Here is a 24,410-nt window from a genome sequence, read left to right as displayed (position 1 = left end):
CTGTTGCTTCCTGATTGGCATACCGGTTTCTCAAGAGGCAGGTTAGGTGGTCTGGTATTCCCATCTCCTTCAGAATTTTCCACAGTTTATTGTGATCCACACAGTCGACGGCACTATGGACGGAGGTTCATGACATTGTACGGGAGACAGGGATAAAGACCATCCCATGGAAAAGAAATGCAAAAAGGCAAAATGGTTGTCTGAGGAGGCCTTACAAATAGCTGTGAAAAGAAGAGAAGCAAAAAGCAAAGGAGAAAAGGAAAGATATTCCTATTTGAATGCAGAGTTCCAAAGAATAGCCAGGAAAGATAAGAAAGCCTTCCTCAGCGATCAATGCAAAGAAATAGAGGAAAACAGAATGGGAAAGACTAGAGATCTCTTCAAGAAAATTAGAGATACCAAGGGAACATTTCATGCAAAAATGGGCTCAATAAAGGACAGAAACTGTATGGACCTAACAGAAGCAGAAGATATTAAGAAGAGGTGGCAAGAATACACAGAAGAACTGTACAAAAAAGATCTTCATGACCCAGATAATCACAATGGTGTGATCACTCACCTAGAGTCAGACATCCTGGAATGTGAAGTCAAGTGGGCTTTAGAAAGCATCACTACGAACAAAGCTAGTGGATGTGATAGAATTCCAGTTGAGCTATTTCAAATCCTGAAAGATGATGCTGTGAAAGTGCTGCACTCAATATGCCAGCAAATTTGGAAAACTCAGCAGTGGCCACAGGACTGGAAAAGGTCAGTTTTCATTCCAATATCTAAGAAAGGCAATCCCAAAGAATGCTCAAACTACCGCAAAATTGCACTCATCTCACATACTCAAAATTCTCCAAGGTAATGCTCAAAATTCTCCAAGCCAGGCTTCAGCAATACGTGAACCGAGAACTTCGAGATGTTCAAGCTGGTTTTATTAAAGGCAGAGGGACCGGAGATCAAATTGTCAATATCCGCTGAATCATCGAAAAAGCAAGAGAGTTCCATAAAAACATCTATTTCTGCTTTATTGACTACTCTAAAGCCTTCGACTGTGTGGATCCTGCACCCCGCCCCCCAATATTTCACTGTTGTTTTCTAAGAATAAGAATATTCTTCTAATAATCACAGTAAAATTTTCAGAATCAAAAATTAACATTGCTACAATGCTACTATCTGATCCATAAGACCTACTCAAGTCACTCCAATTGCCTTTTTAATGTCTTTTATAGCATATTTTTTGCTAGTCCAGGAAGAATTGCACTAAGTTTTCATATCTCTTTAGTCTCCCTTGATCTGATAGGGTTTTTCAGCTTTTCTTTGTCTTTTGTGATATTGACATTTTTAGAGAGAACATCAACCAAGTCTATCAACTTGAGTTATCTGATTTTTTTCAGATTAGTTTTAGGGACTTCCTTAGAGGTCCAGTGGTTAAGACTTTTGGATCCCTGGTCAGGGAGCAAAAATGCCACATGCCTTGTGGCTTAAAAAAAAAAAAACATAGAACAGAAGCAATATAGTAACAAATTCAATAAAGACTTAAGAAAATTATTTTCAGGTTTTATATTTTTTGGAGTATAATGTAGATGATACTGTATCCTTCTTAACGTATTATATCAGTAAGAACACGGTGTCAATCTGTCTCATTTTGGATGATGTTACCTTCGACTACTTGGTTAAGTTTTCTTTTCTTTTCCCTTCTCATTCACTTCTTTACCCTCCATGTCCAACTAGTCCTTTGGTGCTGTCAATTCTGAAAATTTCCCCGATTCAGACTTTTTCCTTCTTTTTCACGGCCTTTGCTTAGATTTTTCTCTTAGCTTCCTCACTCATCTTCCAACTCTGTCTCACTTCCAATCCATTTTCCCTAATCTTGCCAAAGCTGCATTTCTGAAATGCAGATTTGGCTACAAAGCTCTCTGACCTTTAACAATTAAAATTTTCAATCCCCCTCAACTCCTTATAGTATCGTTTCCAAATTACCTTATGTGGTACACTGGTTCTTCAAAGTAACCTGTGCAAAATAAGGTTCTTTGGTCAAATAAATGTGGGAAATTCTGTCTTTATTACCCTTCCTTATACAGTCATATGGATTAGCATACTGAAGACTCTGACAACTTCTGCAGAAAAGAAATTCAGCATTCCTCAAACTTAAATGAATAAGAAACTTTCAGTTTACTATAAATAGCCCAAGAAACAAGTGGTCTATGAAATTAATAGTTCATAAAACACCTTTTGGAAAATATTGCTGTGTAGTCCATATTCCTTCAGTTCAGTTAAGCTGCTCAGTCATGTCCGACTCTTTGCGACCCCATGGACTGCATCACGCCAGGCCTCCCAGTTCATCACCAACTCCCAGAGCTTGCCATATTCCTTTGCAACCCTTGCAGTAAGACTCACATCTTGCCTTTCTTCTTTGCCAGCCCGAAGTCTGTCACTGTCTGTACCAATGTTCCCTCTCTTTATAATAAAAAATTACTACAACCTCATTTCATCCCATACTCATGTCTTGTTCCTGCACAATGTCTTTAAAAAAAAAAGTTATTGGAGTAGAGTTGATTTGCAACATTGTGTTAATTTCAGGTGAAGAGCAAAGTGAATCAATTACACATATACATAAATCCACTCTTTTTAGATTCTTCTCCCATATATGCCATTACAGAGAATTGAGTAGAGTTCCCTGTGCTGTACAGGAGGTCCTTCTTAGTTATTATTGTGTATGTAATAGTACGTATATGTCAATATCAATCTCCCAATTTATCCCTTCCCCCATTATCTCCTGGTAACCATAAGTTTGTTTTCTCCACCTGTAATTCTATTTATGTTTTGTAGGTAAGTTCATTTTTACCATTCTTTAAAATTTAGACTCCACATGTGAGCAATACCGTGACGTTTATCTTCTTTGTCTGACCTGCTTCATTCAGTTTGACAGTCTCTAGGTCCGTCATGTTGCTGCAAATGGCATTATATGAATTGACCTTTACTGCTCCATCTCTCTTCTGAAGAAAAAGACCACATCCCTGTGTGTTCCTTTTCCTGCTCACAGAGAACACTTCAGTGGCCAGATCTGTGTTTCCTTGCAATCACACTGCACTACTTTACTTCTGGCATTTCTGATCACCAAATATGTGGTACTTTTCCCACACCAGACAATTTTGTGACAGCAATTGGGTATTCTACACTTTAACTTAATTCCGATACTGTCTACCTGGAGATGGCATCAGATCCCACAAGTTAAGGGCCCAGACCCACAAGACTACTTCCCCTCCATTTCAGATGCCAGTCACAAGTCCAGGTTGTTACCTGGAATCTGACCACTGGCTGTAAGTTGGGAGTCCCTAGAGCCTACTCCTCGGGTCAATTAATTTGCTAGGGAGGCTCATAAAACTTGGGAACATAGTCTACTTACAAGAATACCAGTTTATTATAAAAGGTATAACATAAGAAAAGCCAGATGGATGAGAACAATGGTGAAGTTTTGTGGGGAGGGGCACAGAGCTTCTCTGTTCTGTCTTGACAGACCACTTACCTTGTATCTCCACGTGCTCACCAAATGGAAACTCTCAGAACCCCATCCCTTTGGGTTTCTCTAGAGGCTTCATTACCAAGGCATGATTGATTAAATCATTGGCCATTGTTGACAGGTCTCAGTCGCCAATCCTTCTGCCCTCCCCAAAGATCAGGGACTGGGGCTGAAAGTTCTAACCCTCTAATCACATGATTGGTTCCCCTGGTAAACTCAAGTTTGGTTGAAAGGGACTTGTTATGAACAACTAAAGACATCTTTGTCTCTATTATCACTTATGAAATTCCAAGGGTTGTGGGAGCTCTGTGACAGGAACTGGACAAAGGCCAAATACACGTTTCTTACTCAAATATGTATTTCTTAAATCACGATATCACAACCTCCCACCCTTCTCCTGGGTCACTTGCACTCCTGTTAGTGACCCAGTTCAGCTGTTGCCTTTGTTCCTGAAGTCTGCTCTGCTCTTCGCCTCTCTGCTTCCTTCATGCTCTCTTCTATTGATGGCTTAGCATGCACTATACTAATTACTTGTTTCCATGTCCGCTTCTTCCCCCATCGTGAGCTTCTTGAGCTTATAGACCTCTTGCACACCTTGTAAACATCACAAAATTTGGCAAGCCTTGAGAGGTTGATTGTTGAATAAATGAGTGAACACACGCCTGTTATTTTCTATATACTTATGAGATTGCTAACATCAGCCATATCCAGTGACTGTGTCAGATGATTGATACTGAAGGGACTTTTGTATCAAGTCAAAATTATGAGTATCCAAAAAAGGATTACTTTTTATTCATTCTTCTTTTCTCACATCATTCACCTTTACCAGGAAATACATGTTGCAAGGAATATGAGTAAAATAACTTATTTCTCTGAATATTAATCAAAGATTCATGAACTAAGAAGTTATAATCATTTTATTGCCTGGTAATCAGAGGAAACTTTGTGACATACGTGAATTTTATACTTCTGAAACATGATTTATCCTCTATAGTTTGAGAGAATATGTGAGCTTGATATGAGCTTTTAGGGCAAATTCTAAGCTTCTAGCCACACATTTTCCAGTTTTTGTGTTCATTCAAAAATGCCTTTGTTGTTGTTTTTCAGTTGCTAAGCTGTGTCTGACTCTTTGCGACTCCATGGACTGCCTCACGCCAGGCCTGCCTGTCCCTCACTATCTCCCGGAATTGGTCCAAGTTCTTATCCGTTGAATCAGTGATGCTGTCCAACCACCTCATCCTCTGCCTCCCTCTTCTCCTTTTGCCTTCAGTCTTTCCAAGCATCAGGGTCTTTTCCAATAAGTCAGCTCATCACATCAGGTGCCAAAGTATTGGAGATTCAGTATCAATCCTTCTGATGAGTATTCAGGGTACTTTTACTAGTTTTTTTTTTTTTTTCCATTTAAGATATTTGAGTGATTAGTGCAGTCTAAGAAGAAAAAAAGATTTGGTTCGTACAGTGTATCTAGTTTCTTTAAAACGAAATTTAGAACTTGATAGCTAGTTGCAATTCATTTTGCCAGATAAGTGCATATTGCTGATAAGTAAATCCATTTTCTTTACGTAATATAAACAGGTGATGGCAAGTGGGCCCACATCTATTCTGACTTTTATAAACATACCGATCTTGTAATGTTCTTAGTCTTCTTGCAGTTAATGATGTGAGCCATCAGACTTCATATTTGTTCAGTAGAATTAATGAAAACTATTATTTATGGCAACTCAGTCTTCTCAAACTCATGCCTTTCCACTTCAGCACTCCAAAGGATGGGATAAAAGCACATTAACTGACAAGGAAAGCTGGGTCACCTAAAAGGGTCAGGAAATGGACTCCTTCCTAATCAGAGCTCAGAGCCCAGAAGTGTGCAACTTAGTTCCTGTCCCTTTGGAGACAATGTTAATGGGAATAAACTTTTCCATAGCAATAGAGACACAGTGCTTTTTCCATATTGCACTCCAGTTTTTTTTGATAGTGTGCTTGAAGTCAGATGTTGAACTAAACTCTAGATTTGTCTTCTATTTCAAATGCATTCCATACAGATTATGGCACAAGTGAGGGGTATACCACTCAGTCTCCCCACGCGCTATGATTCATAAGGAAACCCCTTTTACCGGCTGCCAACAAATCAAGAGCTTGGGAGAGCAGGGTGTGAGAGTGCTCAGATTCAGAGTGAGCTGGGGCTAGGCAGGAACACAATGTGCATTCCAGGTTGGCAAAAGTGTGTGGTTTACAATTACAAGGCAAGGCGGAGCTGCTGGTGCTGAAGAAGTCAAAGAAGCTAATAAAATGAACAGTTCTCTCTCTCTGTATTTCTCTCTCATTTCTTCAGTGTTTTCAAAACTGAGACATTAATTATAAATTTTCCAAAGTCTGTTATTCATTGTTAATGGGCAAACCACCGTGTTATACTAAGCAATCTCTGTAGCTAGACACTGATCATTCCTTAAAACTACAGCTAAGTTTACAGTGCTGAGCAATGTGGTGGTTTGAATCGGTGTTACCATACAAGGCAGCTTTGAATTCCTCATGGTAATCTTTTGTTACTCTTTTCACATTTTCCCTAGCACTGCCAAATATCTTGAACTTTGTGGAACGAATATAAACTCTATAAACATAAACCTTTGATTCCACTTTGAAATCTGTTAAAGAATGCCAAAATTATATTAACAATGCACATTTCAAAATCAAAGACCTAGATTATTTTGGTTACTTTAACCCTAGAAAACATCTGTTGTTATCATTGGACAATTAGATAACTGGGCATTGCAACAGCTGTTTTCAGAAAGAAGATTATACAACCCAGAAGCAATGCTTGGGCTGCAAAGCTGGCCTGTATCTGGGGTTACTTGCAAATGTCTCAGATATTTAGAAAGCTGTCCCTTTAAAATCTCCAAAACATTTGTTAGAAACAGTTCATAACGTAAGTATGTTTCCCTTGGCACCTCGGCAGGGCAGTTCTTGTTTTCAGCTCAAAATATGAGGGATTTGGTTGAGAAACAGAAAGGATTTTGTCTTTAGCAGGCTGACATGGGGCTGCTGCTGAGCTGCATGGCCCACGGTCAGTGTGATGTGGAGCAAATCCTTAAGGAGAGAAAAACTTCCTCTAAAGGACGAGCTAAATCTTTTGGGAGATGCAAAGGTGCATATAAGAAATCCCTGTGCAAAGGCAAACAAGTGAAAAAAAATTTATGTGGTCTTGACATAGTTTATATGAAAGAGAAGATACATATACTCGCTATGGCAGTATAGCAGAAAGAAAGAAAGAAAAGAAAGAAGGGAGGGAGGGAGGAAGGAAGGAAGGGAAGTCGCTCAGTCGTGTCCGACTCTTTGCGACCCCGTGGACTGTAGCCTACCAGGCTCCTCCGTCCATGGGATTCTCCAGGCAAGAATACTGGAGTGGGTTACCATTTCCTTCTCCAGGGGATCAAACCCCGGTCTCCTGCATTGGAGGCAGACGCTTTAATCTCTGAGCTACCAGGGCAGTATTGTGAGGTGAATAAGAATTCAGACTTTTGGGCCGGATTGCCAGAATGTGAATTTCAGTTCTTCCCCTTCCTAGGGCTGTGACTTGGGCCAAATTACGTAATTTCACTGTCCTCAGTTTTCTTATCTGTCAAAAGATTTAATAAAAATACCTACCTGAAAGTGTTGTTATAAGGACTGAGTGTATGTGCATAAAACATTTAGAACAGTGACTAACTCAGTTGTTCAAAAGAATCTAAAGGAAATTTTAAAAAGGAGAGAGTGACTAAGAATGAATTTTGTTTAAAGAAAATGTTTCAGCCCAAATTCGCTCTCATTTAATGCTTGTCCCAACACACACGAGTAAGAAAGATCACTCTAAAGCTGTTAACTCTTCCTTTGGTAAAATCCACATTAAGTACTTTGAAAAAGGCTTTGAAATTATCCCCCGAAGATTTTTTGACTGGAAATAAGTAATGGAAATGCATGTTCATTTTATAAGTGAAGAAGCAAGAATTATTCTCAGCCTTCGATAGGATTGCAGAACTCTCCCTCTGGGATGAAACCTTTTATGCCTGTAGTGTTTGCTCTCTCTATATAAAAGCATAAATATATATATATATATATATACATATATATAAAGTTTATATATAAATTTATATATAACTAATATTTATAATATAATTATATGCATAAATTTATTTATAATTTTGCCTAAATATAAAATAAATATAAATTTGTATAAATATAAATATAAAATCCTATATTTATAAAAATAAAACTTTTTACTATCTGTAGCAGATTTATATATTTTGCAGGAATGCTCCTTTATGTATAAAGTATAGTGTGTATATATTATGATAATACATACATATGTGTGTATATATATGTATATATATATATATTATGCATAGTAATACAGAAATTGAAATTGAAGTAGCTCAATCATGTACAGCTCTTTGCGACCCCAGGATTGTAGCCTACCAGGCTCCTCCCTCTATGGGATTCTCCAGGCAAGAATACTGGAGTGGGCTCCCATTTCCTTCTCCAGGGGATCTTCCCAACCCAGTGATCGAAGTTGGGTCTCCCGCATTGCAGGCAGGCACTTTAACCTCTGAACCAAGAAGATTCCTGTAAAACATATATATAATAATTCTGTCCAATCGGTGTTATAGATATCATGACTGCATAGACGATTACCCCAGATTTTGTGGCACTAAGTAACCTTTATGCTCATGGATTCTGTTGTTCCAGAAGTTGGCCAGGACACATGGGTTTAGCTTGTCTCTGCCGATCTCAGGGTTTCAGCTGGAAGACCCAAGGCTCTGGATTGGCATTATTTGAAGAATCATTCACTCACGTTTCTGGCAGTTGATGTTGGTATTGGACTGGGAGCCTTAGTTCCTCTCCACATGGACTAAGTGGGCTATTTTTGTCTTCCTTACAGTATGGTGACTAGGTACAATCCTTGAGGCAAAGAGCCTGGAGAGGTCATATCACTTGTTATGACCTAGCCTAGGAAGGCATGCATGTCACATTCTCTTCATCCAGGTAGTTACAAAAGTCCTGCTCAGGTTCAAGGGGAGGGAAGATAGACTCCAGATGGTGAGTGGCAAGGTTCTGGAAGAGCATATAGGACCAAAACTATTACCACAGCTCTTTTTCAAAATGCAGTCTGCCACATAGGGATTGATATTTTCATTTTATAGATGAAAAACTGAGACACAGATAGGTTATGGTTGTTCAGAGCTTGTAATGTATATCGTGGAAGTACCAAAACTGTTAGTATACTTTTTATTTTCTCAAAAAAGAGGAAATACCCTAAACTTGTCTTAATTTTATCATGGAAAAGTTAGTAATATGAAAATCATTTCAAGAGTATTTTTGACATATAGTCACATTTCATAAGAAAACTTGGGCCCCTTTTTGTAAGTTAATATGAGATATTAATGTAACTTTTATCCATTGGTTTCTTAATCTACATCTGCAGGCAGAGGTTTTTCTTGAGCATCAGATTTCAGGTTCTAAACTTATCTTTCTACTTGCCTCAAACTCAGTGTGTTCCAAAGCAAGCTCATCGTTCTTTCTCTCAACCTAGCTCCTCCATAAGCAGCTCTCCCATTTCTCTGGATTTTACTGTCATCCTTTCGACTGTCAGGGCTGGGGCTTCAGAGTTGTCGTTGACTACTTCCTGTCCTTCTATCCCACTATGATAGGTCTCTTAAGACTATGTTTTTGCAGTGTTTCTTCTGTTTATCCATCCAGTCACCTAAGAAAATTAAATACAACTTCTGCTATTAGAGAAGACATCTCAGTATCACAGTCACTCTGGGATCATTTTCATTGTCTTCTCTGAGGGACAGGTCTTCATTATTTTAATTTCCAATTGACCTGTCTCCTGCATGAGACTATGGAGAAGATAGCAAGAGAAGAGCAGAAGCCTTGCCTTGTTCACCTCCTGTTCCCCTGCATCCCAATATAACACATGACCAAGTCAAGGGATGTTTGTAGAATGAGAAGAAGGTCTGCTTTATTTATCGGTATTAGTTGGGAAGGTTAATTCCTATGCCAAACAAACCTAATCTCAGTGCTTACAACAGTAAAAGCTTGTTTCTGGCTCACATATGTTCCAGTGTGAAACAGTTTATTTCTTGGCTCCACCATCTTCTGGGGGATTCTGATTTTTTTAAGGCCAAACCTAGAAGGAAACTACTTATTTTTGTTCATTTTCTCTTGAATAAAATCACAAAGCCCTACACAACTGTAATGGATGCTGGGAAATATAGTCCCACTGGAAATAGGCAATGTTTATCACACTGTTGGGATTCCATCATGTCTCAGTGGTAAAGAATCCACCTGCCAATGCAGGATGTGTGTGTTCAATCCCTGGGTCAGGAAGAACCCCTGGAGAAGGAAATGGCAACGCTACTCCATTATTCTTGCCTGGGAAATCCCACAGAGAGAGGAGCCTGGTACATGGGGTTGCAAAGAGTCAGACACAACTTAGTGACTAAACAACAACATCACACTATCATTCTGTGTACATGTTTGCAATCAACAGTAGTCATCTTGAGCAATATCTTTCTGCTCACAATGACTCCCTAAATAGCTGACCCTACCCCCCTTATTCTCACTGTTTCTCCCTCAAATCTCATTTAGGCAGATTTTTAACTGTTTACTTACATTGCATGAGTCTAGCCCCTGGAATTAAACTATTTTGTCTAGTATGAAACAACTAGTATCACTTAGATTTTCTTTTGGGGAAATTTGGAATCAGAACCTAAAGACAGCCTAGAGACAGTCTCTCATTGTGACTAAACCCAGAAATGTGAGGGCAGGCATCTTTCACTAATCACATGGACTGAGGACCGGAGAGAATGCGTCTACAGCAAAAAGAAACATGGAGCTGATGTGCACGGGAGACCTGCAGTGAGGGAAGGATGGGACGAGATCTGATGGTTGCCCGGACTATTTCTGTTCTTTCGTTAGGCCAATGACTTCCGGCCTGTACCCTTATGATGAATAACCTTTTTGGCCATTTGGAAAAGAAACAAAAATAATGCTAACCAAAAAGATATGTTACCTAGTTCCACAAAGAATTTGAAGTAGGTCAAAGGGGGAACTCATATAATAATGTAGTCTGGAAAAATAATAGAGATACTTGAGTCATAGTTGCTATGTTAGTGGAGGGTCAGATTTTGCTCAAAATTTCCTGGAAGTAAAATGAAAGGGAAATTACAGTTATTTTTTTTTCACTCTCAATTTCAGAAATGTGGAAATGAATGCCTTCTTTTGGAGAGTGAAGCTCTATTAATACTGACATCTAATAGTAATTTTCTTAGGCCGTGGGGTAAATAATCCATGTGAGAGAGTTTACAGCCTTCCCTCAGTCCACTCAAGAGTGTCAAAGAGGTTCCCAGTTCTCACATGTAAAGATTAAGGGCAATGCTTAGAATCATAGAATAATGTGGACCTCCGTTTGTAGCTACTAGGTAGGTCCTTATTCTTTAATATTTTAATGGCTTTGACCTCTTTGTTATTTGTATATATTCCGACTTTGAATCTTATTTTCCCCAGTTGGCCACATTTCATTTTTTTGTGTTAGAATTCTTTACTTCTCGTCTCTCTAGAACATAAAGCACCATAACAGTAGGGATCTCGTCTCATTTACTACTTTGCAAACTGCAGCCATTCCAGACATATAGCAGATGCTCAATAAGCATTAATTGAGTGAGTGAGTGAATGGATGAAGCACTGGAGAGAAGTGGAAATGGTAGAGGTCAAGAGAGGAGAAGTTGGACAAGATTGGGGTTTGGGGACTTGTGGACAGAGCCGATGGAGGTCTGAGGAAAACTGGCAGGACAGAAGAGGGAATTAAGTATTGCTGTGAGCAATGTACTTTGATTCTTGTAGCAATATATTTTTTAAATATTTAAGTAAACCTTGATTTTTTTAGCTTACAGCTCCTGAGCTGTTTCTTCTACTGTTGTATTCTTTAGAAATGACCAAATGAATTCCATCAAACTTAGTAAAATTCTTACCTGATTTTCATGGCTTATAGAGATCTCACTTAATTCATTTTGTTATTCACCATTTTGGAGGCACAAATTAGACAGACAGAATGAGATGGTGGTGGTGGTGAGGCTAGCCACACAATATCTGGTAATGTCACCCTAAGGACTTCACAGTGTCTTGCTCTGACTCCACATAACCTCTGGTCATATAAGTGATGTCCTGCCTAAGAAAGATGCTCCCAAATGATGCCCCTGTCTCATCTCACAGGCCAACAGAAACCCCGTTTCAGAATAAACAGTTGCCCGGCTGTCCCATACCTCCCAGCTAAAAGACTCCAAGCTCTAAACGACTATTCATTTATGTGGTCTTTGTCATCAACAACTCAGTGGTCATTTCTTTTCTTCCTATATTGGAACATTGATTTTGCTCTGGATGGTCATGCACTCAGCTCTTAGGGTATGAATTATGATCAGAGAAGTCAACCCTAGGTACTGTTTTTTCTTCTCATGTGAATGAGCATGTGAATTAGTTCTAGCTAATGAAATGGAAGGGTAGGTAGGTCTGCTGGGGCCTCTGGGAAAAGGTTTTTCTCCTTATTAAGAAAATGAAATAACCTTTTGCCCTCTCTCTGCTCTGTATCTTGGAGGCTATTACGTGAGGGAGTGGTGCTTGAATGGAAGGACAAACCTGAGAATGGAACGCAATACAGAGAGAGAGGATAGCAGAGCAGAGAGAGAAAAAAAGAGCTTCTTCTGAGCCAAATTTGGACTAGCCTATGTCTGGTCTTTAAGCTAATCTTAGCTGTTTTCTTAGTTATGTACAGTCAAAAGCTCATCCTTCACTAGCAATCTAAACTTGGTACGCCCCTCAGTCCTGTTTACTCCAGATAGCTAGATTTTTCTGGCCTCATTTGCAAACTTGATATCCATTCTTTGTGGATTTCCTAATTTGGCTCTTTTCCTTCCTACACTCCTTAACTTTACATCTGGGCTCTCTGAAGTTCAACTTCTATGAACTGCAAACTCCCTTGTACTCTCAAGAGCTTCATCTTGCTCCAACTGATCCCTGGTTATCCCGTCTTTCAGCTTTTTCTCCCATATAGGAGTCCTGCAGTGCCAGTGGAGTAAGTACCTTCCTCATTCCCTTGTTATTTCTGATGCCCAAAGCTCAGCCTCTCTGTACACCAATGTAAAACTGAATCTCAGAGATAGAGTTTTGGGTAAAGAATAGCTTTATTGTTTAGCCATGCAAAGGGGGATAAGTGAGCTCCTGCCTTCAAAAGCTAGGTATCACAACCTTGGGGAATCTGATGGAGTTTTATAGCAAAAATGGGGTTTATATGGGGTTGCCAGGGATGGAGGAGCCTGGTGGGCTGCTGTCTATGGAGTCACGCAGAGTCAGACATGACCAAAGCGACTTAGCAGCAGCAGCTGACAAGATTAGGGTGTTTGCAGGGCCTCAGATGGTTGGTCTCCTAGTCTTTAGGAGCGTCTCTGGTCCCTTTAACGTTGCCTCACGTGGTTTCTTGACTGCTTCTCCTCTGATTAGCAACTGTCCAAATTTGTCTTTTGGAACTCAGAGAAGACCGTGGAAACTGGAGTCTTGCCTACAACAAATGGGGCATAAAAAGACTTCTGTGCCCAGGAGCCCCTGAAGATCCTTCTTGGTTTCACGTCAATTCCTTTTTGTTTCCTCAGTCACAGCTCTTTAAAATGTATCTAGTACATGGCCACAGACTTTACCACCTATTTCTATCCTTAGATGCCATGTGCTACCAAATCCAGCACACGCCTTCATTTTTTAACATGATTTTGGCCTTTGGCTCATCTTCTCTCTGCTAATTTCCCTATTGTTATTCTTGGTGGTGGTGGTGTTTAGTTGCTAAGGTTTGTCTGACTCTTTGCAATCCCATGGATGGCAGCATGCCAGGCTTCCTGTCTTTCACTATTTCTCAGCGTTTACTCAAACTCATATGTCCATTGAGTTGGTGATGCCATCCAACCATCTCATCTTCTGTCACCCTCTTCTCCTCCTGCTCTTAATCTTTCCCAGCAACAGGGTCTTTTCCAGTGAGTCGACTCTACACATCTGGCCAAACTACTGGAGTTTCAGCTTCACCATCAGTCCTTCCAATGATTATTCTGGGTTGATTTCCTTTAGGATGGACAGGTTTGATCTTCTTGCAGTCCAAGGGACTCTCAAGAGTCTTCTCCAACACCACAGTTCCAAAGTATCAATTCTTTGGTTTGCAGCCTTCTTTATAGTCCAACTCTCACTTCTGTACATGACTACTGGAAAAACCATGCTAAGTCACTTCAGTTGTGTCCGACTCTTTGCAATCCTATGGACTGCCAGTCTCCTCTGTCCATGGGATTCTCCAGGCAAGAATACTGGAGTGGGTTGCCATTTCCTTCTCCAGGGCATCTTCCCAACCCAGGGATCGAACCTGCATCTCCTGCCACTCCTGCATCGCAGGTGGGTTTTTACCACTGAGTCACCAGGGGAAGCCCATACCTTCAAGTATATGGACCTTTGTCAGCAAAGTGATGTCTCTGCTTTTTAATATGCTGTCTAGGTTTATCATTGCTTTTCTTCCAAGGAGTAAGTGTCTTTTAATTTTGTAGCTGCAGCCACCATCCACGGTGATTTGAGAGCCCAGGAAAATAAAACCTGCCACTGTTTCTACTTTTTCCCCATCTATTTGTCATGAAGTGATGGGACCAGATGCCATTCAAATGTTTTTTGAATGTTGTTTTAAGCCAGCTTTTTCACTTTCTTCTTTAACCCTAACCAAGAGGCTGTTTAGCTCCTCTTTATTTTCTGCCATTAGGGTGATATCATCAGCATGTCTGTGGTTTGTTCTTTCTCCCAGCAGTCTTGATTCCAGCTTGTGATTCATCCAGCCTCGTCATTTCACATGATGTACTCTGCATGTAAGTTAAATAAAGTGACAATATACAGCCTTGACATACTCCTTTCCCAATTTTGACATCACCGTTCTTGGTGACTTCAATATATTTGTAGATGTCCAACCCACACTCAGGCCTGTTATTCTCTAGACTCCTCAAATCCAACAATCTTTCCTCTGTCCCACTCAGTGTAACTGTGAGGAGAGAGAAGATCAGTGGGACTTAGCCAGGTCTCCAGACTCCTAACCCCAACCCTCCTTTGAACTACGCCATAATGCTTTCAAAGTTAGTCACTACTTGGGAACATCAATTCAAATGTTTCTGCATTCAATAATGGCTGGCTCTAGTAAAGATAACTGGGTACAAGTTGTTTGTGTTATTGTCTGAAGGTCAAGATATCCTAGGGAAAAGTATCACTGAAGAAAAATCAATAGTCTCCTTTAAAAATGTCAGCATAAAATGCCATTCAAAACAACATGAAAGGTTAATGATGTCTTGAGGGTTTCAAACTACATTATCAGATTAAATAGAAGCTACAATGACATGTTTTCAGCCCACGAAGAGACAAAATACTTAGCTAAAGCTATTTAAACATCTAGTAAATACATGAAAAAGAAATCTCATTAATCAAGCAAGAATATGTTTTAGGTTGTTTGCTCAAAACACACCCATGTACCCCAGTGAGTCCTTTCATGTATGTGAATATCCAGTTCAATGTTAAGAGGTCTTATTGAGCACTCAAACTGGGAGAGGTCAGGGAGGGGCAGAACATATCTAGCAAGAATGTGTGGTAAAGTGCTATTTTATGGAGACACTGATGGAGTCATAAGTTTTCTGAGGAATTAAGTGAACAGCCAGAAGACAAGTTCAGATATGCCAGGGCATCTTAAGACAAAGGCTTAATGCTCATCTTGGGCTGCGGTGTCTCTTTGGTAACCATGGTGAAGTTGGATGAGCTTAAACACTTCATGTTGAAAATTCCTTAAGAATGAGTCAGGAATGAATCTCTCGCCTTTGGTGAAATTGGGCTGAAATACTTCAAAGTCAGATTTGGAAATCTGTGCTTGAAGACTTCAGAGTCACAGAAATTGCAGCTAAAGTTGATTAAAAGGAAAAACAACCTTCAGCCCCTTATTTAAAAAAAAATTTTTTTTTAGATAAAAAAAGACACCATACCAAAAAGTATGACTAGTCTCTTGAGCAACTTGTATTTCTTAAAGGGACTGGATAACAAAAATACACTAATTTCTTAAAAAATTACAACTGTATTCAAAAGTTGCGAGCAAAATCCTTCTCCTTAGAGATGAATACATGTGCCCTCAGTCATGTCTGACCCTTTGAGACAATCTGGACTGCAGCCTGCCAGGCTCCTCTGTCCATGGGATTCTCCAGGCAAGATAATGGGAGTGGGCTGCCATTTCCTACTCCAGGGAATCTTCTCAACCCAGGGATCAAACCTGCATCTCCTGCATTGGTAGGAGGATTCTTTACCACTGAGACACCTGGGAAGCCCTTAAAAGAGGAATAGGATATGCAGATTCTGTGATGAGTTCATGATTGGTCATTCTAGTATGTCTGCTTCTTCCAATAAGGATGAAAAGTGTATTACTTCAATATACTCCACCAACTGATGTGTCAAAATCTTTCGAACTTCCTGGGTCTCAGGAAAGAAATATCTCCCTTCTCTTTCTGCATCTAACATTGCTGTTCTGAAGTACCCACTGCTGAACAGGTGACTAAGAGGGGAAATTTTATTTATTTTCTTACTGTCTGTGGTACCTTTATTGTGTGGTTCATATCCCAGTATTCTGTCCCTCCTGATCTAGTCCATTTCAGGCTAAGTGTCTCTCAACTGCTAATTATCAATACACAGACATGTTAGTCAAATACCTGCTATACTGAGTACAAAAAAGGGATAAGCTATATATTTGAAAAATATAACTTAAATGGGATTTGGATGATAGAAATTTCCATTTATTGACCCCAAAAGAAGTAAGTAGGCCAAAAGGTTATTCTTCATATCTATTTTTGAAGGAAAAAATGCACACATTCAGATAGAAATATTACTTTCTTATCTTTTCCCCATTGCAAGTGAAGGATTTAATGCTGGCACCTGTATCAAGTAAGCCATTATTTAGAATTGAAGTCAATGCAAAATATATAGTGATCATTATATAAAATGGGGTGACCATATCCTAAGTGCTAGAGAAAAGGAAAATCTTATAGAATCTAGTAACCATCTTACTCTCTTGTTAAGTGCTCAAAGGGCAAAGTATTCGAAGAACATTTAAAAAAAAAACTGTGATGAACAATGAAAATGGTTCACATTCTCTTGCATTACCTTTCATTACAGTTCATTCTATTGTACTACAAGGCCAAAGTAAAACTAAGTCAGGGTAATGAATCAAAACAAAGGTTCTGTATTCCTCAGGCAAAGTAGTTTCTTCTTCCAGGAAATGCCTAATATTCATGCAATCAGTATCTCAGGTAGTGAGTGATGGATTTAGCCAAATTTCTTGAGCCTCTACATCTCCTTGGAGAAGGAAATGGCAACCCACTCCGGTATTCTTGCCTAGAGAATCCTGTGGACAGAGGAGCCTGGTGGACTGCTGTCCATAGGGTTGTATAGAGTCGGACACAACTGAAGCGACTTAGCAGCAGCAGCAGGAGCAGACTTACCTCAAAAGAATGTAGCTTTCCCAACTTCAATTAAAACGACACTTTCTTTTTTCTGAAAGAAAAAACTCATTCATACACGACTTGAAAACCAACTATTTAAATGTTTTCACTTACTATGAAGTTTCGTAAAACTTATCCCTTCACCATAATGAAAAGTCTAGTTTGTCCTGTTTCGTCAGGAAGTAGCCCTTATTTGTCAGGTTATTTTTTATCCTTGGAAACACTGCCCCCTGCTGTAACAAATGCTTAATTGCAGAAGGATTTTTTCGCTCTCAAATGAAAAAGATACAAAAAATAAAGGTATAATTATTAAAGTGAAAGAGACTTTATTTTGAGTAATAATACATATATCATTCATTACATTTAATTTTAATAGTGCATAGCTATGTATGGAAGTAGAAAAGGAAAAATAAACATTAGAAATACCTAAGGAAGGAAGTATACAGGCAAAGAAGGCATTTGTTATATATCCACAAACAGGCATTATATCATAGGACAGTATCCATTAGAAAAGAATGGAAACCATGCAAAAAGTTTATTCAAACCACACAGCCAAGTGCAAAGAGTACAAGTTATAGTTTCTTGGATACAAAAAAAGTATACATGTTCTTTGGATTGAAAATATAACATTAAATGAGTGGCTTGCCAAAAATCATCTATAGAAGTAAAAAGTGTGGAAGCCACATGTGACAATAAAATATTCAAGGCCACAAATGGAGGTCATCAGCTTACAAAGAGAATATTGAGAGGTAGAGCAGATTAAAAAAATAGAGATACGCAGTAAAGCCATCCCTGCCTAAGTTAGGAAATAGCAAATGCATAGACATTAAAATGATAACAGTTCTTCATATTATGCTGCATTTCTATTTTCTCTGTCAAAAGAATTCACTGTGTATTACTACAAAATTCAGCGAATAAGATGAGGCAATAAATGTAGAGCCCTGGCATTAGGGCAAGTTTAATTTCCTTTTCATTTTATACAAGAAGGGAAAAAGAATATAGAACATGAAATGCTCATCTTTCCATTCAAACACTACCTTTTAAGTTTTCATATATACTGTGTTTGGCACAAAGAAGGTAGGAATATGAAGATATTAAACTCAAGCTTCCAACTCAAAAGATTTTACATCTGGAAAGCCAAAGAAAGGTAAAATTCTTTACCATTTTAAAAATTAAATGCTTAACGCAGGTTTTAAAAATTGAGATGCAAAAATTTGGTTAGGAAAAACAGCAAAGAAAGATACTGAACAAATTTCCTGGTTTCCTTTATAGTTTCTTTTTTTTCCCTTTTATTTTTCCAAATTGCATTTTACAGTAGAAATGCAGACCACTCTGGATAGCTAGGGCTCAATATTGCTTGGTGCTCTCCTCTTAAGACATCATCTTCTTACACTCCACTGAGCAGAAAACCATCCCTTCTACTGGCATGAACTTCTGCCCAATGAGACACTTGCTGCAGCAGGAGCACAGAAAGCACTCTGTGGACGCGTGCCAGCTAAAGTTGTTATAGGTCACCCGCTGCACTTCGGGATCAATGGCATTGTGGCATCCTTGACATACCTGTTAAGGTGGTTATACAAAGAAGAGAAGAGGATGAGAGATCAAACTGTGATGGGAACATTTTCACGTTAGAACAGTACATTTCTTTAGATGGCAAAATAAACCAAGAATGACAACCTCAAAGATACACAACTGAAAATGACCTTCTAGTTAACCTTCATAGCTATATGCGGAGCATGTGAGAAATAACAGGTGAAGTCCAAATAGCACTTGATGCTTCTAAGATAAACCATGGGTGTTCAAGGCAGAAAGTCTTGAAGTTCCAAAGCAGTGTGTTCGGTTCCAGTGTATCTATTAGATTGTATATTAGCAGTTATATATATATTTTAAGTTTTATGATTTTTCCTAGATTACAAATGCTGGCAAGAATAACAGATACTCTCATTCATTGCTGGTGGGAATGCAAAATGTTTCAACTCATGTGGAAGACAGTTTGGCTGTTTCTTATACTAAAACTAAGCATACTTTGATCATATACTCCAGCAGTCATGCTCTTTGGTATTTATCTAAATGACTTGAAAACTTATGTCCACAAAGAAACCTGCACATGGTGCTTTAATTTTAATTGCCAAAATCTGGAAGCAACCAGGATGTCCATCAGTGGGTAAATGGACAAAGAAACCATAACACATTCATACTTCTTAGAGCTAAAAAGACATGAGCTATCATGTCATGGAGGAAATGCACATTACTAAGTGAAAGAAGCTAATCTGGAAAAGCTATATGCTATATGATTCCAACTATATGACATTCTAACAAAGGCAAAACTACGGAGAAAATAAAAAGACCATTGATGGCTAGGGGTATGGAGTAGGAGACAGGCAGGTTGAAGAGATGAATAGGCAGAGCACAGAGGGCTTATAGGCCAGTAAAAATATTCTCTTTTACAATAATGGATATATGCCATTTGTCCAAACCAGAGACCACACAACATCAAGAGTGAACTCTAAGCTAAATTATGGACTTTGGGTGATTATGATGTCCATGTAGATTCATCCTTATTAAAAAATGTTAACACTCTGGTGAGTGATGTTGATAATGCACAAGGCAATGCATGTGTGGGAGTAGGGAATATATGGGAAATCTCTGTATTTCCCTCTTAATTTTGTTATAAACCTAAAACTGCTCTAAAAAAATAGTCTTTTTTAAAACGATTTTTTCCTCATTCACTAAAGCTCGGAAGTGATAATTTTATCAGTCTTACCTATGACACGTGAGATGATTAACACTACTAATTTCTAGACAACAGTAAGTGAAAATCTCGAGAAGGGAATGGCAACCCACTCCAGTATTCTTGCCTGGAGAATCCTATGGACAGAGGAGTCTGGTGGGCTACGGTCCACAGGGTCGCAAAGAGTCGGACACGATTGAAGTGACTTAGCACACAGAAGTGAAAACTATGTTCAAAATAATTCAGGACTCAATCAAAAATACTGACAGTGTTTGAGAATAACTAGTGTGCACTAAAAATATCTCTCCTGTCATGTCATAATTTATGTGAAATCAAATATCATGGAATATTAGCACTTATATTCCATATGCCATTCGGTATATATGTATGTTATGTACGGATAAATATGAGATATACACATCCACACCCACAAACACACATAATTTTCTTCTTTAGCTGAACATGTTTAGCAAGAAAATAAATGAATAATTGGCATTATCACAGCAGAAGACAAAACTACCCAACTGAGAGCTCCAAAACATTAGATAGTTCATATGCCTTCTTGTTTATATGTGTTATGAATGAAACTGCCGCCTAATATTCTTGTTTTAAATATTTTATAACAAATGAGGAAACCAGTAAGATTGTCCAGCATTACATAAAAGTGGCTAATCTTCTGCACTCTTGGTCTCTTAATGTGATTGTCAGGAATTCCTGTGTGATGAAGGTGGATGGGTTGAGGAGGGTCACAGGTGTGTGACTGCCACTCACTGGGTGAATTGAATTAACATGTGGTGGAGGCCTTGGTATAGATATCCATTTCAGACCTGCAATATAGTAATATTTTCTATATTTTTGGATAACTACAAGGTTTCTAATTACAGAGACTGTAACTCCTTATCTCACAGTTTATGTCAACCCAGTCTTCCCTGGGAAGCAGGGGAGATCTTTGAATGATCCGATCTTGAATACAACAAAAATGACTTTTGATTACAATGACTCCTAATCTATAGCTGCACCATGCAAGCAATGGCTTTTGAACACTTAGAATGTTGCCCTTTGTTGTTTTCACACTCAATTTTTTATTCCCCTGATTTTAGATCATGATCTACCCTCTGTATTTCAGCCCTTTAATAATATTTTTAGATCATTTTATAGTCTTTCAAAACTCATGTTTTCACTGTAATTTTTAAAAGTGATAAATACTGTTCTATGTACAATTAAGGAAACTGTTTTGGAAAAAAATTTAACATACTAAATAGCAGTAACAGGCAAATTTAGAGTACAATTTGGAGTACAGAATGAAGCAGGGCAAAGGCTAATAGAGTTCTGCCAAGAGAATGCACTGGTCATAGCAAACACTCTCTTCCAACAATGGAAAAGAAGACTCTACACATGGACATCACCAGATGGTCAACATCGAAATCAGATGGATTATATTCTTTGCAGCCAAAGATGGAGAAGCTCTATACAGTCAGCAAAAAACAAGACCAGGAGTTGACTGTACCTCAGATCATGAACTCCTTATTGCCAAATTCAGACTTAAATTGAAGAAAGTGGGAAAAACCACTAGACCATTCAGATATGACCTAAATCAAATCCCTTATGACTATACAGTGGAAGTGAGAAATAGATTTAAAGGACTAGATCTGATAGAGTGCCTGATGAACTATGGATGGAGGTTCGAGACATTGTACAGGAGATAGGAATCAAGACCATCCCCATGGAAAAGAAATGCAAAAAAGCAAAATGGCTGTCTGAGGAGGCCTTACAAATAGCTGTGAAAAGAAGTGAAAAGCAATGGAGAAAAGAAAAGATATTTCCATTTGAATGCCGAGTTAATAGCAAGGAGGGATAAGAAAGCCTTCCTCAGCGATCAATGCAAAGAAATAGAGGAAAACAACAGAATGGGAAAGACTAGAGATCTCGTCAAGAAAATTAGAGATACCAAGGGAACATTTCATGCAAAGATGGGCTCAATAAAGGATGGAAAAGGTATGGACTTAACAGAAACAGAAGATATTAAGAAGAGGTGGCAAGAATACACAGAAGAACTGTACAAAAAAGATCTTCATGACCCAGATAATCACGATGGTGTGATCACTCACACTCACCGAGAGCCAGACATCCTGGAATGTGAGTCAAGTGGGCCTTAGGAAGCATCACTACGAACAAAGCTAGTGGAGGTGATGAAATTCCAGGAGCTATTTCAAATCTTAAAAGATGATGCTGTGAAAGTGCTGCACTCGCTACGTCAGCAAATTTGGAAAACTCAGCAGTGGCCACAGGACTGGAAAAGGTCAGTTTTCATTCCAATCCCAAAGAAAGGCAACCCCAAAGAATGCTCAAACTACCCCACAATTACACTCATCTCACACACTAGTAAAGTAATGCTCAAAATTCTCCAAGCCAGGCTTCAGCAATATGTGAACCATGAACTTCCAGATGTTGAAGCTGGTTTTAGAAAAGGCAGAGGAACCAGAGGTCAAATTGCCAACATCTGCTGGATCATCAAAAAAGCAAGAGAGTTCCAGAAAAACATCTATTTCTGCTTTAAAGTCAAAGCCTTTGACTGTGTGGATCACAATAAACTGTGGAAAATTCTGAAACAGATGGGAATACCAGACCACCTGGCCTGCCTCTTGAGAAACCTATATGCAGGTCAGGAAGCAATAGTTAGAACTGGACATGGAACAACAGACTGGTTCCAAATAGGAAAAGGAGTACGTCAGGGCTGTATATTGTCACCCTGCTTGTTTAACTTATATGCAGAGTACATCATGAGAAATGCTGGGCTGGAGGAAGCACAGGCTGGAATCAAGATTGCCAGGAGAAATATCAATAACCTCAGATATGCAGATGACACCACCTTTATGGCAGAAAGTGAAGAAGAACTAAAGAGCCTCTTGATGAAAGTGAAAACGCAGAGTGAAAAAGTTGCCTTATAGCTCAACATTCAGATAAATAAAATTATGGCATCCGGTCCCATCACTTCATGGCAAATAGATGGGGAAACAGTGGGAACAGTGGCTGACTTTATTTTTTGGGGCTCCCAAATCAGTGCAGATGGTGACTGCAGCCATGAAATTAAAAGACTCTTACTCCTTGGAAGGAAAGTTATGACAAACCTAGACAGCGTATTAAAAAGCAGAGACATTACTTTGCCAACAAAAGTCCATCTAGTCAAGGCTATGGTTTTTCCAATAGTCATGCATGGATGTGAGAGTTGGACTATAAAGAAAGCTGAGCACCAAAGAATTGATGCTTTTGAACTGTGGTGTTGGAGAAGACTCTTGAGAGTCTCTTGGACTGCAAGGAGATCCAACCAGTCCATCCTAAAGATCAGTCTTGGGTGTTCACTGGAAGGACTGATGTTGAAGCTGAAGCTCCAATATTTTGGCCACCTGATGCGAAGAGCTGACTTATTTGAAAAGACCCTGATGATGGGAAAGATTGAGGGAAGGAGAAGAAGGGGACAACAGAGGATGAGATGGCTGGATGGCATCACCGACTCAATGGACATGAATTTGGGTAGACTCCGGGAGTTGGTGATGAACAGGGAGGCCTGGTGTGCTGCGGTTCATGGTGTCGCAAAGAGTTGGCCATGACTGAGTGACTGAACTGAACTAGCATAGAATGTAGGGTTTGTGCGTTTCAAAAAATTTAGGTTTATTAATAATTTGATTGCCATTCATCCCCAAATCTGACATGTCCCCAAGTAAAAACTACTGATCCATATCCCTAATTCTTCATAAGTCTGAAAGCTGCCCAGGAATCAACTAAGGGTCTGGAGCCTCCAGGACCAGTCAGGGAGTTGATGGACTTCATTCACCACACTATGCTTGATATTTGTTTATCCTGAATTCTTAATTAAACTGCTAATAATCCAATGTTATTATTTCCTTCAATTCCTCCTACTTCTTTTACTTATTTGTATATAAATTATAAAATTTAAAAATTGATAATGACGCTTGCTCTCTAGCAGTAGGGTCCTGTGAAATCTCAGAGATGTGAAATCTTGGAGTGGCCATTTGAGACTGGAATTCCAGAAACCATGCAGAGACAAACTAAGTGTATTTCCCACTTTCCTCCTTCCAGGTTAATTTTTTCTTCAGAAAAGTCCTTTTTTGAGTTGAGGTTTTAGCTTCAGGTCTAAAAATAACTATATTCTCACTCCTTTTTTTTTTTAAATTAAAAGATCTAAGCAGATCAATGCCCAGAACTAGACAATCTTCCAATTTTTATATCCTTTAGCATGCTGCTATCACCTAAGTTTTGTTCAGGTGATGAATATTCATTTTAGTATTAAGTATGTGGCAATAAGTGTATCTTATTGAGAAAGTATACCTTCTAAAATAAATCATGCCATATTATAAAGCTAAATAATTTAGAGTTTCTGACATTCTCTCTGTAGTTATTCCTCTCCAATAACTACTGCAACGTAATGGAGAGAAGCCTGCATTAATAACAAAGTAGCTTCATCTGTTAAAAGCTTTATTCTATAAATATGAGTGCCTGCTGTGTTGTTCTAGTGTTGAAAACAGAACAGAAAAGAAGCAGACAAAATCCCTGCCCTCATGGAGTTTACATTCTAGTCCTTAAGGCCAAG

At 38.9% G+C, this 24,410-nt stretch overlaps 1 protein-coding gene across 3 annotated transcripts in view; it reads right to left on the bottom strand.

Moving 5' to 3' along the window:
- Window positions 1-17,376: 17,376 nt before the first annotated feature.
- TES (testin LIM domain protein) overlaps window positions 17,377-24,410 on the bottom strand; it is a 52,920-nt gene continuing 45,886 nt past the window's right edge. For all 3 annotated transcript variants that reach the window (XM_020874469.2, XM_020874470.2, XM_070468700.1), the window contains exon 7: window positions 17,377-18,630. In XM_020874469.2, coding sequence (XP_020730128.1) covers window positions 18,442-18,630 — 189 coding nt within the window. In that variant the 3' untranslated portion in view covers window positions 17,377-18,441. The remainder of the gene's footprint in view (window positions 18,631-24,410) is intronic.

Source organism: Odocoileus virginianus, chromosome 1 (assembly GCF_023699985.2).
Source record: "Odocoileus virginianus isolate 20LAN1187 ecotype Illinois chromosome 1, Ovbor_1.2, whole genome shotgun sequence".
Taxonomy (NCBI): Eukaryota; Metazoa; Chordata; class Mammalia; order Artiodactyla; family Cervidae; genus Odocoileus; species Odocoileus virginianus.
Note: the sequence above shows the minus strand (reverse complement) of the source record. Positions and strands in the feature narration are given on the sequence as shown.